At 47.7% G+C, this 17,669-nt stretch overlaps 1 protein-coding gene across 1 annotated transcript in view; it reads right to left on the bottom strand.

The window, feature by feature from the left end:
* Positions 1 to 17,669, bottom strand: part of PRKAR1A (protein kinase cAMP-dependent type I regulatory subunit alpha) — a 299,228-nt gene that overhangs the window by 153,546 nt on the left and 128,013 nt on the right. Inside the window, exon 7 of the mRNA XM_085617303.1 lies at positions 14,248 to 14,406. Within this exon, the coding sequence (XP_085473429.1) occupies positions 14,248 to 14,406 (159 nt within the window). The remainder of the gene's footprint in view (positions 1 to 14,247; positions 14,407 to 17,669) is intronic.

Here is a 17,669-nt window from a genome sequence, read left to right as displayed (position 1 = left end):
CCCCCCCTGTTTTTGAATATTATACATCGCAGTCATATTGTCTGTGCGAATGAGGACTGCTTTGGCTGAAATTTGTTTCTGAAAGGATTTCAGGGCTAGAAAGATCGCCAATAACTCCAGATGGTTGATGTGGAGTACTTTTTGCTGTGGCGTCCATAGACCTTGCACTGTGAGGTGTAGAAGGTGCGCTCCCCAGCCGGAGAGCGATGCGTCCGTCGTTAGAACCACCTGAGGAACCGGGTCCAGGAACGGCCGCCCTTTGGAAAGGTTTGTGGTGTTCCACCACTGCAGAGAGTGATGGGTGCGGCCGTCCACCAACACCAGATCCGTCAGCTGTCCCTGGGCCTGGTTCCACTGCCGTGCTAGGCACTCTTGGATTGGACGCATGTGGAGTCTTGCATGGGGCACTATGAAGATGCAAGATGCCATCATCCCTATTAGCTTCATAAACACTCGTGCTGGGAGAGAGTGTTGAAGAGTGAATGTTTGGCGCAAGGCTTGTATGCTTGCGATTCTGGCTGAATTGGGATAGTCTATAGCCTTGGAGGTGTCTATAGTGGCCCCGAGATGTTGCTTTGTGCGAGATGGTATGAGGTGGGACTTCTGATGGTTCACCGTGAAGCCTAGCCGGTGGAGCAGTTGGATGGTGCTGTTTGTATGTTGCACACATTGGCCGTAGGACGCGGCTTTTATGAGCCAGTCGTCCAAGTAAGGGAAGACGTGAATGTGTTGCCGTCTGAGGTGAGCTGCTACTACCGCTAGGCATTTGGTAAACACCCATGGTGCGGTTGTGACCCCGAAGGGGAGAACCTTGAATTGGTAATGCTGACCGTCCACCACAAACCTGAGGTACTTCCTGTGAGAAGGGTGTATTGGAATATGAAAGTATGCGTCTTTCAAGTACAGTGTAGTGAGAAAGTCTCCCTGACACAGGAGAGGGAGAACTTGGAGGGTGACCATATGGAAATGGTCCGAATGTATGTACGCATTTAGAGGCCGGAGGTCTAGAATGGGCCGTAGGGTCTCGTCTCTCTTTGGGATTAGAAAATACAGAGAGTAGACCCCTAGATTTTGCTGATTGAGGGTGACCTGCTCTATAGCTTGTTTTTGGAGGAGGGAGATTACCTCCTGTTTGAGTAGTATGGTGTGTTCTTGTGACATTGTACGGTGCCTGGGTGGAATATTGGGTGGGGTAGATGTTAGTTCGAGACAGTAGCCTGACTGAACAATTCGTGTCACCCATTTGTCTGATGTTATGGTCTCCCAGGTCTGAAGAAAATGTTGTAGCCTGCCCCCGACTGGAGTGGAATGGTCTGGGGGAAGCGGGTGAAAGTCATTGGGCGGGTGGTGTGGCAGAACTGGTGTTGTTGGTTTTGCCCCTGCCTTTATTATTGTTTCCCCTATAACCACCTCTCTGATAGCCCTTTGAGAAGGTATTCTGAGGAGGGGACTTGTAGGAAGTAGAGGCGTTCTCGGCAGAGTAACCTCTGCCTGTGCCCCAAAAGGAGGAACAACGAAATGAACGTCTAGGGGTATGGGATTGTAATGCCCCCATAGACTTTGCCTTATCCGTGTCCTTTTTCATTTTCTGCAATGCTTCGTCCACCTTTGGACCAAATAGGTGTTGTTGGTCAAAGGGGTGATTTAATATAGATGCCTGGACTTCTGTCTTAAACCCTGAGATTCTGAGCCAGGCATGACGACGAAGCAAAACACTGGTGTTTATCGCTCTGGAAGCTGCGTCTGCTGCGTCGAGGGCACATTTAATTGAGGTATTGGTGATGAGCTTTCCCTCCTGTATTAGCTCCTGAGCCCTGTGTTTATGTTTGTCTGGGAGGTGTTGCATGATAGCCTCCAGTTCATCGTAATGTGCTCTATCATAACGTGCAAGCAGAGCTTGTGTGTTGGCAATGCACCACATATTTGCGGCCTGCAAGGCAGTGCGTTTACCAGACGCATCTAAGAGCTTTGACTCCTTATCTGGAGGGGGAGCCTCCCCTGAGGATTGAGAGTTAGACCGCTTCCTAGATGTGGATACCACCAAAGAGTCCAAGGGAGCAGGTCCTTTAATATATGCAGGATCTGTGGGGGCTGCTTTATTTTTCTCTATCCTGGGGTTTAGTACCCTAGCTCTGACTGGGTCCTTGAACACCTCTGCAGCATGTTTGGTTACCCCTTTTAGCATAGGCAATATTGCTGAGGCCTCATCTTGTAAATCAAAAGTGTCCAGCAGAAAATCGTCCTCAACTGGCTCGCTATGTAATTCTACCCCATGGTAGTGTGCCGCCCGCTGTATTAAGTGGTGGAACCCCAGGGAGTCCTCTGGAGGAGACGGCCTGGATGGATAAATGTCATCCTGAGGCACATCTGGTACATCGGGGTTGTGGTAATCCTCCCATGGGTCTGGTGTCCCTGGAGGTGTAGGGTCTATTGGGGCGTCTGCCGGGTCATAATCTGGGTCTCCATAATCAGGGTCTGGAGATGGGGTCGGAGAGCGGTGAGGCAAAGGTGGTGGAGATATGGGAGGTGGAGGAGGTGGAGAAAGTGGAGGAGGTGGTGGAGAGGGTACTCTGAAGGGGGATGTGGCAGAGTCCTTCCGTTTTGGCGGTGGAGGAGGATCTGGCTTGTGTAAATGTCTTTTTTTGGAAGACAAAGTTAAATGACCAGTCTTTGGATCCTTTGTTAAAGTTTTTTGATAAGGATCAGGCGTAAATATTTCTTGTGGCACCGAATCATCTGTCGGTGCGGATGTTTTCGGAGCCGAGGGCTTCGATGGTTTCTCCATGCCATGCTTTTTCGGGGTCTCCGATTTCTTCGGTGCCGAGGCGGTCTTCGGCGCCGGAGCGTCGGTGCCGAAGGACTTATGCTTAATCGGCACTGAGAGTGCAGGTTTCGAGATCGAAGACTTCGGAGCCGAACTGGGTGTGGTTTTCTTCGGTGCCGAACGGTGTTTTTCGGCACCAGGAGTAGGCTCGCTCGAGCCCGAGCCGCCGGGAGACTTAGGATGCTTCGACACCGGGCCCGAAGGTGGGGTGATAGAAGCTGTATGTTTGGTTTTCCCTAGGCCAAGAGGCGAAGGTGTAACCTGAGTCTCTTTCGGTGCGGGTAGGGGAGTTGGAGGGGGTAAAGTACTCAAGACCCTCTGCGCCGGTGTTATCTCCTCCAGGTCAGAGTCGTCGGCCTCGGAAGCGCTGACGAGTTCTTCCTCCTGCTCTGTGTGCTGCTGCCCCAAAGCTCCGGTGTCGTCTCCGAAGATGTCGGGTGGAGCCGAAGTCGATGAGTGCGCCATGGTGCGTCGAGCTCTTCGATCCCGGATGGTCTTCTTCGATCGAAAAGACTTGCAGGCGGGGCAGTCTCGAGCCTCGTGTTCTGGAGAGAGGCAGAGGTTACACACCTGATGGAGGTCGGTGTGGGGAAATTTAGACCCACATTTTGGGCACTTTTTGAAGGGAGTCCTTTCCATCGGCCGAGACCGGAGTCGAGGGAGGCCAGTAGGCCGGTGCCAATGTCTGGAATCGAAAAGTGCCGCCGAGAGAGATGAAGAAGATGATTTCTCTTAAGAATCTCGATGGACGAGGATTTTCCGTCGAAGGTCGAACTGGAAAGGTTCGAAGCCGGAGCACGAAGTATCACATCCGAGCCTGATGGCAGAAAAAAAACAATCTGAGGATGGAGCCGAAGCCCATGCGCAGTACGGACCGAAGGAGGAGTCACCGAACTCGTGACTTCCAAAGACTGTCCAAGAAGAAAAACAAACTGCAAACATCCGGGCCCAACACCAGATGGCGATCTATGCAAAAGTGTACAATCTGCAGCTCATATGCCTCGAACAAGCACATTTCGAAAGGTACAGTATATAAATATTCACCAGATAACATATCTATGTGAAAAATAGAAAGTACCAAAAACAATGACATAGCAGAGGCATAAATCACAGTAAAGAAATGTGCGTATAGAAGAAAGGATAGTGGGATGAAAGGAAGGGCACACCTCTAATGAAATAGATGACGGAGCACCGCTTGACCCACTGCAGCGTCTTTCATGAGTTCCGTATCCAGGCAGTAATACTTGGTAAATGTATGCGGCGTCTTCCATGTGGCCGCTCTGCAAATGTCCACAATGGGCACTCCTGCAAACAGTGTCATGGAAGTAGACATTGCCCTCGTGGAATGGGCACGAACTGTGGAGAGCAGGGGACGCCCTGCTTGCTGGTGACAGAAAGTAATGGCTGAAGAGATCCAGCGGGAGATACTTTGCTTGGTGAGTGGTAGACCTTTTCTAGGTCGACTGTACGCCACAAAGAGCTGGTTAGATTTACGAAATGTCTTCGTTCTGTCGATGTAGAACTTTAGGCAGCGCTGAAGATCCAAGGAATGCAGGGTCTTTTCTGCCACTGTTTGCGGACTTGAAAAGAATGAACGCAGCACAATAGGCTCATTAAGATGGAACTGTGAAGGAACTTTAGGGATAAACTTCGGATTTGTACGAAGAATGACCCGGTCATGCTTTAATTGAAGGAAAGGGTCTTGGATTGAGAAAGCCTGGAGTTCCCCCACTTGCCTTGCCAAGGTAAGGGTTAGAAGGAACGCTGTTTTCCAGGAGAGATACTTAAGATCCGCTCTGTGTATTGGCTCAAAAGGGTGTTTCATAAGTTGAGCCAGAACTGTGTTGAGATGCCAAGCAGGAGGTACAGGTTTCACCGGGGGGAATGTTCTAAACAGTCCTTTAAGGAATTGCTTAATGAGCCGATGAGACCACAGAGAAGGACCTGCGGAGGATCTCCTGAAGTGCGATATTGCTGCCAGGTGGACTTTAATGGAGGCATGAGCAAGACCAGATTTTGCCAGATGAAGGTCCGGCAGTATTTGCTCCGGAGCGGAAGAAAGAGGGTGTATTTGGTTTGATTTGCACCAGATACAAAACCTCTTCCATTTTAATGAGTACGTTCTGTTGGTACTATCTGCTCGGGCCCAAGCTAGAACTTGTCTACAGTCCGGAGGAATGTCTAAACTCTGAAACTCTCTGAACTCAGGAGCCAAGCTGATAATTTGAGAGATGCCGGATCCGGATGCTGGACTTGTTGGTTGTTGAGCGTAAGGAGAGATGGAAACGGTTTCAACCTGATCGGCGGTTCCAGGGAAAGAAGGTGAAGCTCTGAACCAATGTTGGCGTGGCCAAGCTGGAGCTATCAAGATGAGTGTGCAAGGCTCCGCTTTCAACTTCCGGAGCACCCTGGGAATCAGGGGAATTGGCGGAAAGGCATATGCAAAGAAGTTGCACCATGCGATCGAAAATGCATTCCCCAGAGACCCTTGCTGGGGATGCCAGCTTGCAAAGTGTTGGCATTTGGCGTTCTGCTGAGTAGCGAAAAGGTCCAGAACAGGGGTGCCCATCGAGCGAATATGCTGCTGAGGATCCACTGATCCAACTCCCATTCGTGACATGCTGCCTGCCGTCTGCTCAAAGAATCCGCCAACATGTTGTGGGTGCCTGGAACATACTCTGCTCGAAGAGAGATGTGACTGAGCAGCCTGTTCCAAATTTTTGCGACTCGTGAGAGAGTGTCAGAGAACGAGTTACACCCTGCTTGTTCAAATAGTGCATTGTCGTGGTGTTGTCGGTCCGGACAAGCACTAGAGAGTTTCTGATTCGTGGAAGGAAAGCCACAAGAGCGAGATACACTGCGCGCAGCTCCAGAAGATTTATGTGAAGTTTCTTCTCGGAAAGGGACCATTTTCCGCTTATCTGCAGTTCTTGAAGGAAAGCTCCCCAGCCCTCTAAAGAGGCATCCGTGGTGATGATATGTGGAGCACCAGGAAGCAAGAAAGGCAAGCCTTGAGAAAGGTTCTGTGGGCAAGTCCACCACCGTAGAGCCTTTTTGATCATAGGGGTCACCTGGATGACGTCGAAGGACCCCGTACACTGGACCCATTGATCCGAAAGCGCTTCTTGAAGAGGCCGCATGTGAAGGCGACAGTGCGGAACTAACAGGATGCAAGAAGACATCATCCCGAGTAGTGATTTGAAGAGGCGCACCAACAGCGTCTTCTTGGAACTTATACGGAGCGCCAAGGAATGAAGTTGGTCTTTGCGTTCCTTTGATGGAAACGCCTTCCTCTGTATGGTGTCGAGGGTAGCACCCAGAAAACTTATGCTCTGGGAAGGCTGCAGGACGGACTTGTCCTGATTGAGAGTCAGTCCCAGACAATTGAAAAGCCTCAGAAAGGCGCTGGAAGATCTGGACGCACCTTCTAGAGAGGGTGATTTGACGAGCCAGTCGTCCAGATATTGGAAGACTTGATGGTGAGGTTGTCGTAGGTATGCAGCCACTGGAGCTAGACATTTGGTAAAAATGAGTGGCGCCAATTTGAGTCCGAATGGCAGGACCCGAAACTGGTAATGCCTGCCCGCCACCACGAATCTCAGAAATTTCTTGTGGTTGCGGTGTATTGGAATATGAAAATAGGCGTCTTGCAGGTCTAAAGACACAATGTAGTCGTCTGCATTGAGAAGCTGTAGCACCTCCTGAATTGTGACCATACGAAACAACTGTTTTTTCAAGAACTTGTTTAGATTCCTCAAGTCCAAAATCGGTCTCCATTTTTTCTCCTTTTTTCGAATGAGGAAAAAACAGGAGTAAAACCCCTTTCCCCTTTGACCTGGGGGAACCCTCTCTATAGCTCCCTTCTGGACCATGAGTGCCACCTCCAGGAGTAAAGCACGCACATTTTTGTGAAGCATAGGACGGGGAGAGGTTTGGGGAGGAATTTGGATGAACTCTAGAGAATGTTCGAATTGAACTAATTGCAGAACCCAGCGGTCCGTAGTCATTTTCTTCCAATTTGTGAGAAAGTGGGAAGTTCTTCCTCCAACTCTGGAAGGCAGAGAGGAGTTGGAGACCGGCGGTAGTTGAAAGTCATTGTCGCCGAGAGGCGTCCTTCTGTCTCCCTCCCTTGCCACGAAAGGAAGATTTAGTGTAGGAGGAGTGTTGTTGACACTGCTGATACTGTGGACGATATTGCTGAGAGGAAGGGAAGGAAGATCGGTGTTGGAAATCTCCTTCAGTAAATGTTTGACCTCTCCCTCTTGAGCCTCGAAAGGAGGGGTTCCGGAATTGCAGGGTACCCAAAGCCCTAGCGGTGTCGGTATCCTTCTTAATACCTTGTAATGCCTCATCTAGATGTGTGCCAAAGAGAAGTTGGCAATCATATGGCATGTCCAATACCTTGGTTTGTACTTCCGGTCTGAAGGAAGTTGCCTTCAACCAACCCTGGCGCCGTAACACCGCTGTGCCCGCAAGTTGGCGAAATCCGGTAGAGGCAATATCCATTGCACAGTCTATAATTTCAGAGGCAGATCTCTCCCCCTCCAATAAGATCTTCTTTGCCTATTCCTTCGACTCTTCAGGTAAATTTGTTAGGTATGGCGCAATATCTGCCCACATCTGCCGATTATAACGTCCCAACAGTGCTAAAGAGTTGGAAGCACGCACTGTCAACGCAGACATGGACGAAAAGCGCTTACCAATGTTGTCCAGTCGCCGGCGGAGCAGTCAGCAAAGCAGATGGAGTTTTTTACTTTCTCTGAGCGGCTTGGGTAATGACGGAGTCCGGTTTCGGATGGCCTGCGAGGCAAGCTGGAGCGGTATCTGGCGCTTTATATTTCTTATCCAGCCGAGGCAAAACTGGAGGGACCGAGGAAGGGTTCTGCAGAATCTTTATCCCTTGTTCCCAAATGTAGTCTATAATAGGGATAGATCTAACCAACTTTTTGAAAGGCTCTTTGAAATCGTAGAGGAAACAATCCTGTTGGTGCGAGGGCATAGGAATTTGAAAGCGCTGCTATGTCCTCCAATGTCCTCCTCCGGAGAGCCAGCTGTGGTAGGAACGAGGGAAGCTGGACAGGGAAGAATTTAATCATCCCATTCGTCCCAATTAGATTGGGTATCCTGAAGCTCTCCTTCATGTTCCTCATCTTCTTTGTCATCTGTAGAGAGACGAGGTGGTGATGTGACAGGCTCAGACTGCAAAATCAATGGAGGGGGTCGTGGCCTTGGTGTTGGGAGGCACAACCGGCATCGGAGAAGGTGCCGACGTTGGAAACTGCTGCTTATAGTCTAAGATAAGGAATTGTAGATCAGAGACCAGGGACGTTGGCAGACAAACCATGGAAGGTGGAGGAGGATGATATTCCTCAGGTGAAACCTCCTGATATTCCGGTCCATGATTGTTAGATCTGGGGGTCTCTAGTTGGCAGGGTAGGTACCACTGTCCAAGTAGGGACCCTTGCTTCTAGTCAGGGAAAGGGGGATACACTGTTAAGATAACCCCTACTCACCCTCTAGGTAGCTTGGCCTGAGCAGTCTAGGCTATCAAAGGCAATGTGTAAAGTATATGTACCAACACTCACAGTAACACAGTGAAAACACCACAGATTTACTCCACACCAGTTTTAGAAAAATAAGGTATCTTTACTAAAAACTTCACAAGACCAAATACTACAGAAAAACCAACATACAATTAAAAAGGTTACTTTAAAGATAGTTCAAGAGTTTGCAGAAAGTACTCCAGGATGTAAAAATCAGTGTCCTGCACAATGCGACTCTGAATGCACAAAATGAGACACTCGTGCCCAACAGTACCTGTAGTTGCGTTAAGGTTCCCAAAAGCAATAACAAGGAAGATGGCAAAGGCGATGCGATACTCCTGAGATCTTGGGGAGGCTTTGCAGCAGCCCTACTTCACGCAGCAGAGGTGGATGCGCCGGCTCCGATCTGTAGGGGGAGGATGCGATGACTTTGGCTTTCGTTGCGTAGGTTTCTTAGGGGGGAAGCTTCACGCACAGGTACGATGCAACGATCTTCGATGCGGCGCGATGCGCGGTGCAGCGCTCACTTCTGCCACCGCAACCCTCGATGCGTCATGGGACGGGACTCTGCGTCGACACACACAGCGACTGGAAACTTTCACGCACCGGCAGTGGTGCGGCCCGCAAACTGGTTCTGCAACGACCCTCGCAGCGTCAGGAATCTTCACGCACCGGGACGATGCTCGACGCACTCGGCGATGCGGGGACTCCGGGTGCTGCGATGCCGCGATGAAATTCTCCTTGCACTCTCGCTCTTGCAACTCGCAACCAGATGATGGGTCCCTCAAATGGATGATGCGATGGGTACCAGTTACTCTTGTTCACGCTTCTGCTTTCCAGCTCCCAAACGCAGCAAAACGACCTCCTGAGGCCCCAAGACTGGGCAAGCACTCCAAGGCAGGTCAGAACTCCCTCAGCAGATTTCCAGGGGAGCTGGTGGTGAAGTCCTTTTGTTCCTGGGACTTCTTAACAGGGAGCCAGCTCTTCTCAGGCCCTTGGAGATCAGAATCAAAAGAAGGGGACACAGCAAAGTCCTTCCCCTCTCCTTGGCAGCAAAGCAAAGCAAAACAGCAAGCAGGCAGTCTTCTCCTCTTCAGTTTCTTCCAGCTTTCTCCTTGGCAGAGGTTCCTTCTTAGTTCGACAGTGATCTAAAGTTTAGGTGTCTGGGGTCCTCTTCTTATACCCCTCCAAGTCTTTGTCTCTTTGTTTCAGTGGGGGGGGGATTCCCCTGCTCAAACCGGTTCCTGGGTGTGCTCTGCCCTGGAGCACCTGGTTCCTTTCAGAGTGAGGGGCAGGGTCGTTAGACGCTCAGCAGGAGGTGGAGCCTTCTTTGTGCGGGCAGAGGCAGAGTCCTCAGCCTGGCCAGCAGGGGGTGGAACCGGCATTGTGCTGGCAGAGGCAGCCCTACTCAAACCCAGGGGCTTCTCCTCCCACCCATTTAGAGCAGATCTCCCTATTCACCCTGCTGCTGACTCATCCAGACTCCTGGAGCCACCTAGCCCATCAAACGACAACAGTCAGCCAATCTGCACACAGGCACACAGGAAGGTTAAACAGGAGAATAGCTACTTTCTAAAAAAGAGCTATTCTCACACAGTGAATTTAAAAACCATCTTGCTAAAAAGATGTATAATTAAATTCTGAACACAAAGATACCAAACTTGGATTTTCTATCTTGCCTTTAGGGGAAGATAGGCATGTAGACAGCTTCCCCCATTCTGTCCTATGGGCAAGTTAGCCTCTCAGCAGTGAAAAACGAAAATGGCTGCAATTCACTACCAGGGCATGTTACACACCTCAGCACATGCCTCAGCACATGCCCTACCTTTCAGATACCCTGCACCCAGCCCAGGGGGTTACCTAGGACCACAATAGGGATGCCTGACATGTACAGAAATGGAAGGATAAGGCCTTGTCAGTGGTTGCACTGGGCAGGTCGACATGAAAGTCCTGGACTGCACATAGGCCTGCTTGCAGTGCCTAAGACATGTTAGGGCTACTCATGTGGGTGGCACAATCAGTGCTGCAGGCCCACTAGTAGTATTTGAATCACCAGCCCTGGCACATTCAGTACACTTTACTAGGGGCGGACAGGTGAAACAAATATGTCAATCATGGATAACCAATTACAATAACAATTTACCTAGGAAGCACTTGCAGTTTGACACTGGTCAGCAGTGGCAAAGTGCCCAAAGCATCTAAACCAGCAAAAATGAAATCCAGCATAGCGTAAAAAATACAGGAGGTAGAGGCAAAAATGTCAGGGGAACCACGCCAAGGATGCCAGGTCTAACAATGATCTTCGTAGTAGGAGCTATCTTGGTACTTAACATGCAGCTGCGACGGACTGGTCGCTGTACGGAACATACTGCCATCTTCAGAGTCTTCCTCCTCCAAAAGCTGAACTGGAGGCAGGAGCTGGACCCTACTAGGTGAAGTCAGGGCCAGTGTCGGTGCACGTTTTGTAATTCTGAGGTGCACATATGTACTTTGTACATCAGAGTCCATAGCCGTCGATGGTGGAGTGTGGACAGGCATCACTGAAAGTTGAGACGCCGTCATCAGGGCCATCGTCGACGGTGTCGTCGGCGTAGACGATGTCGTCGACGATGAAGGCTTCGCCGACGATGAAGGCTTCGTTGACGGAGCCGTCGTCGACAGGGTCCACGTCAACGATGTCGATGAGGCAGCTGTAGTCGATGGTGTAGTCGTTGACGCAGTCGTCGGCGATCGCAGCGTCGACGGCAGCTTGGTTGATGACAATGTCTTTAATTTTCAGCGTCGACGAGACAGACCTATCGCCCGTCGACGATGGAGTTGTCGTCGAAGACGACAAGGAATGAGACGCGACAGAAGTAGACACGGTCGTCGTCGACGAGGTGACAAACTGCCGTCGGTGGAGATTTCCTCGTCGATGAAGTCACCGTCGACGAGGTAGTAGTCGTCGACAGGGTGGAAGAAGGCTTCTTAAAGGCATGTGGAACTTCCTGAGGAGAAACTTTCACTGGCAGAGTCTTAGGAGGGACCTCTGAAGACTTTTCATGCATCTTCTTTTGAGGTGGCTGCGACGAAGGACCTGGAGATGCCAGCTTTGGTCTCTTCTGAAAGGACCGAGAGGAGATGGAAGAGCCCTCACTTTCCTCAGAGGACAAAACTGTACCCTTATCCTTAAGCCTCTGCAGCCAAATTAAGAGGCGCCCTTCACGGTCTTTAAGGGTATTGGAAGAAACGGTACGACATACCGTACAATCCTTTGAAGAGTGGTTAGGATAAAGGCAGTAGAGACAGTCCTTATGTTGATCGTCCACATGAAGCCTCTTTTTCCCACAGGAAGCACAAGACCTGAAAAGGCCTTTCTTCGGAGTGTCTGCCATGAGGAACTAAAAAACTCCTCACAGAAAATATAAATTTGTAGCAAGAAACACTTGAAATCCAGAAAGCGAGAAGTAATGAGCAGGGCTCAGTGGAGACTCCCTTTGCACGACGTGCGGTAGAAAATCTGAGGGACTAGAGCTCCTTCCAGGAAGGTTCTAGAGGGTGGTACTAGCTGATTGGCAACTCTCCAAAGTTTGGTCCTTTTTTACATAAGGACGTGGATATGTTACTAAGGTAAGGCCTTTTGGGCCTATTACTATATGTCTACTGAGACATTGCTTGTGTATTTACCGGGGGACTCCCATCCCGACGACGGGGAATGATTCAGGCATGTGAATCTATGAAAGATACCCTAATACTGGATAATATATATTCCCTTTCACATCCCATTATATTAAAATCAATCGTTTTGTTATGTGAATCTAAAAGTTGTGTGTGTGACCCCACAATATGGTGCAACACAACCAACAAAATACAAACCCAATTTAAAAATAGTTAAACACTAGGAAAAGAAAAACAATTTCACAACAGGGAGCACCCTGCAGAACAGTACTCATGTATCTGCCACGTGTGTTGATCTGTAATCTCTATTAAATACAGGTCCCATTGAACTAGATATTCTTCATTTATAGTCTCTTTTTACGAACCGATTCTGCGTAAAGATTGCATAGGTTCAACCACCTTCTTCAGGACAATATGATTAGGTCGCAGTCTCCCCCAATGTTAGGATAATTCATTCTGTATACCACTTTCGGGTATATATAATATTCCAACTCTGGTTCCTTAACACTCGGAACGCCAGTTCGTTCCCGGTCATGTGTCTTCTACAAATAAATTCTGATTTGACATAAGGAAGTTTTATCTCCTATTTCGTCAACTTTCATCAATTGGTGTTCACAATTTCACCACCTACATGGCCATGCTGTCACAGAGGCAGTGTGTCAGAACACTAGCTATAACAGATACTTCTCATGTGCAAAGATTGATATATCAGTCTTGCTAAATCTTCAGAGTCCCAGACGCATCGCACGATATCAGAGATCTCCTGAAATGTTGAGGCTTGATGCACAGAGGTGGATGAACACAGTTTCTCCCGCAAAATATATACAAGTTTGCTTTGCATATACCTCACGAGGATACTATTTAATGAGGTTTTATCACAGAGAAAGATGTCGATTTGCCTAAAATTGAAATGTAGCAATTAACATTGAATGGTCATAACTGCAATCTGGAACATTCTTTCACAAATGTGTACACAAACAACTCATCTAGATGGGAGCAGACCTACTACTTTTCTTCTAAGGTGGGATGCTCCTAATAACACGTGGAAAATATCATAAGGATGATACGAGACATAATAGTACATCCCTGTAAACTCTATTTTGGTACTCCATGTGTGCCTTTGTATTACTGGAAATCTAGAAATGCACAACTTGTAGATTTAGTCACTTCTGTGCCGGTCATTTTTTTTATGTATAATCTACGGTGGTTTCTTCCTAGAGTTTTTGTGAGGATAGAGCATTCCTGCATGGAAAAGTCTTTCCTGGTGCAGGTGTTGGATTGCTCTTTTCTAGTAATTTTCCAGGAGGGTAAAGACAAGCTGCATCTTTACAGGCCATCGTGGTGAATAAGAAAACCAACTGCTTATATCCTACATGTTTTCTCCAGGGCCTGGTCTTAACTCTGAATGCCTTGATAGTGTATCCTTAATTTAAAGTGCATTACCTAGAGAGTGATGGGTTCTTCTCCCGACAAACACCTCAACAATCACTTTAATAACAAAAGAACATTCTGAAGCTCTCAGAACAGATAATCGATTCTGAAGAGGCTCTAGAATGTTCTTAACATCGGAGAGGAACCTTATCCTGATATCTTCGTGTCATTTTGCACATTGTAAGGAAAATTACATATTCTAGTACAGTATAGCAGCATGTCAGGAGAACACAGATCTTCAAGAGAAAACCTGTTCTTATTTGATGAAAATTGTGTCACATTCAGAATAACTGCTTCCTCTATACCTTTATCTGGCCATTTAAAAAAACATAAAACATACTTTAAGATATGCATAAATGTTTGAGCAAAGAAATGCTAAACGTGTTTTGGGTTCTTTTACTTAGTCCAGGCATGATTATCAGTGAAGAGTCTTCGATTTCTAAAACCAGTTTCTGCTCTTATTCTGTTGATTAAACTAGTTGTAAAACACAACCCACAAGCAAAACGAATACCAAAGAGTGGTCTAAGAATTTCAAATGGAGATGGAATTAATTCCTAAAAACCTTATATTGAGTGAATATTCTTAAATAAATGTAGAGGAAAAGGAGACTGAAAAACATAAACCTATTTTATCTACAATCAACTTATTTTTTGATCTGCACATTAATGAAAATTAAACGAAAAGCTCAGAGTACTGACAATACAGTCTAACAAAATAAGTTTACCTCCTGATTATCCCTCTTATAACTGCTAACACAGCCACAGGTCCAACAAAAACGAAACTGTGCTTACCATAAGGATTCTTCTGTAGCTGTCTCTGTCAATGCCCCACAGCTTCACATTTGTCTTTGCTCTCACTGTTGCTGCCCTGGGAGTTCCGTAGATCAACGCTAGCTCTCCAAAGCTTCCTCCTTCTCCAATGCTAGTCACCCATTCATTGTTAACATACACCTGAAAGGCAATCCAGATATGTAAATGTTTTGAAAGAAGACAGAATACTGATTTTCCAGTTATTTCACACCACAGTGTGGCCGATGTGTGCCTTTAAGAATCACATACTTCATTAAAGGCAACAGATTTAATTCCAACCCAGGAGAGGAGTTAGAACAGTCCATGAGCCTCCTTATATACAGGAATAGCTTCTTACCAAAAACACAGAACAAAAGCACACACAATACATTTTTACAGCTTCCTTTCATGGAAACAGCATCATAAATTGTCTTTGTTCATGAGTCCGCATACAGATCTCTGAATGAAAGCCTAACACAGGCCCCATTTTTCCATGAATGTTCGAAATAATTCTTATGATTATCCTCATAGAACTGCATTGCAGTATTCAAAGACAGAAACCCCGATTCAGCAGAGAACATGAAGGCAAAACTGCAGCCTGTTATGCATACATCAAGCACAAAGAAAAACAAACAGCCTTTCCCTAGCCGGCACACTTTCCCAGCATTGATTGTACTGACATTAGCCTCTCAGAACCAGTTCTTTTTTCAGGCTCATTAATGAAGTATTTCAGAACACCGGTTGAGACGTATTACCTCTAATAATCCATATTTTCTTATCAGTGTTTAATTTTTACCCAATTCACTCAATCTCTTTAGCCACCTGCTGTTGTGTAGCATTTTTTTCTTGCGGTCTGACCACATTCTTTTCCACATTACACTTGCAGGACAAAATAATGCAGTGACTAATGCCCACAAGATGTGTGGTTTGTCTTTCTGCCACAGATTCGGATTCTGAATGCGACATCTGTGAAAAGATGTCAAAAAGAAAATGCCGGCATCAGGCTAGGAGGCATGTTGGATCGCATGAGAGAAGAAAAGGAGGCTATAACAATTAGCATCCCAGCGTGCCTCTGTCTCCTGATCACCTCCTTGAAAACACCACCACAGAGGAAGGTCTAAGGAGAGATGAACAAGTAGCAGGCAAAGATGACATCACGACTCCCAACGCCATCGGAGACTGGCATTGCCATCAAGAGACTCCCCTCTGACTTACTAGCCATCAAAAGAGGTTCACAACAATTTGCCGGCGACCATCAGAATTCAGGTCTTTCAAGAATGATGTGAAAGAGACACTCATCACAGTCTGTGTCAAAGACTTGCACACTGTCAACATCAAAGAGACCGCATCGAAGGCAACCACGCCACCAATGATGGAGATACTATTCGCAGCTACCACATCTCAGTTGAAATTGAATTAACACATGACTACCTCGCCTTCACAAACTGAGAAGGAGTGGCCAGTAACTCCTTCCACTGTCCATTCAATGTGGTCACATGCTGGGATAATATCCTCGCAGGAACAAGAACAAGACTCTCCCTCAAAGTTATGAATAAAGGAGACTATCTCCAATCCAGTCTGTCATCCTCAGATGAAGAACCCTTGTCGAATAGACCCACTAGGCCTATAATTCCATTTCGTGGCCCAGCATAGATGCCTTTGAGACCCTTGATCTTTTACCACCTAGTTGTCGAGTACTTCCATGTTGTCCTTTTTCGGAGCAGCGGATGATGTCCTGCAGGGTAGTCATGTGGAAATGCTCTGCCAGGATGTACTGGTTGAGTGGCTTGAAGTCTATAATCTGCCACAGAGTCCTGTCCTTTTTGGGGATAAAGAAGTACAGCGAGAATACTACTTCACCGTGCTGTTTTGGGGGCACCAGTTAAATGGCCCCTTTGGCTAGGAACTGTTGAAACTCCTCTTTTAGCAATCATAGATGGTAGAGTCAGAGGACATGGTAGCTAGGTGGTATGTTTGGAGATGTAGTGTGGAAATCTAGTCTAGAGTTTTTATATAGCGAATGGCTACCCGAAGGCCTCCCAGCGCTGCTGCAGAACTGTAACAATAGATCTACCAGAGGATCAGTCAGGAAACAGCCAGGTCTTTAGAGCTTTACGAAAAGGAAGTTCAAGCTCTATTAGACATAGGTCCGAAGGCAAAGTGTTTTGGAGCCAGGAACCGGGTGGAGCGGCTGCCATATTGGGCTCTTCTGATCCTGGGGACCCTCAGTGTCTGGGCTGAGGAAGATTTGAGAGTTCTTCCAGGCGCGTATGGGGAGGCTAGGAATCTCAGCAGAGAGGAATCTTGATTGTAAATTGCCCTATGCATAATTAAGTGAGTCTTGAACTGTACTCAGCATTCCACATGAAGTCAGTGGAGGTCCCCAAGAGCCATGATGGTAGACTGGTATTTAAGAATATTCATCAAAAGTTGGGCAGCGGCATTCTGCACGGTCTGCAGCCTTCTGAAGCCCTAATGGGGCGAGCCTAGAGACAGGGCATTGCCATAATCAAGGCAAGACAGCACTAGAGCCTGGGCGATCACTTCAGCCGAGAACGGGATAAGGTTGAGAACCTTTCTCAGTAGATTCAGGATGCCATTACAGGTGGCAGCAAGCTTTTTTGCTGGATGGTCCACATGAGCGTGGTGTCCAGGCACATCCAAAGACTTTTTATTGCATTTTTTGGGGGAGGGTGCTTGCTCAGGATATCAGGTAGGGGGCTTAGGAGGTTGCTGCCAAAGTTATTACCCAGCTGCATCACTTCTGTTTTGTCCCCATTAAGTTTCAGCTTGCAACTATCCTACAGCTGGCTATTTCCAGAGGACAGGGATTAAGAGATTAATGACTAGAGCTGGGGTCCGGAGAGACTAACATGACCAGCTGCGTGTTATCGGCGTATGAGACCAATGACCGCCCAAATGAATGGACGTTCTCAGCAAGGGGGAGCATGCAAAGGTTAAACAGGGTGGGGCTCAGGGAGGAGCCAGGAGAAAGCCCACAGCTTGGAGGGAGGCTAGCTGAGTAGCAGGACTGATCCATAACCGGGAAGGAACGATTTTCCGGAATGATGTGAGCCATTCTAGTGCTCTTCCTTGGATACAGACCTTTGAGATTCTCAGGATGAGAGTGCGGTGACCCACGGTGTCGAAGGCTGAACTAAAGTCTAGCAGGATGATGGCCACCGAGCCTCCTTGATTAGGGATGCACCTGAGCTCCTCAAACACCACCAGCAACGCTGTTTCGTGCTGCGTTTCGGTCGGAAACCCATTTGTTTGGGGTGGAGAAGTTCCTTCGATTCAAGGAATGCAGAAAGATTTGTTCACATGCATTTCTAGAAGCTTGGAAACTCCCTATAGCAAGGAGACTGCCTGAAGTGCCTCAGACAAAAAAGCTCCAATTTGTTTTTTGTTTTGTTTTTTAGAAG

This window comes from Triturus cristatus, chromosome 7 (assembly GCF_964204655.1).
Source record: "Triturus cristatus chromosome 7, aTriCri1.1, whole genome shotgun sequence".
NCBI classification, from domain to species: Eukaryota; Metazoa; Chordata; class Amphibia; order Caudata; family Salamandridae; genus Triturus; species Triturus cristatus.
Note: the sequence above shows the minus strand (reverse complement) of the source record. Positions and strands in the feature narration are given on the sequence as shown.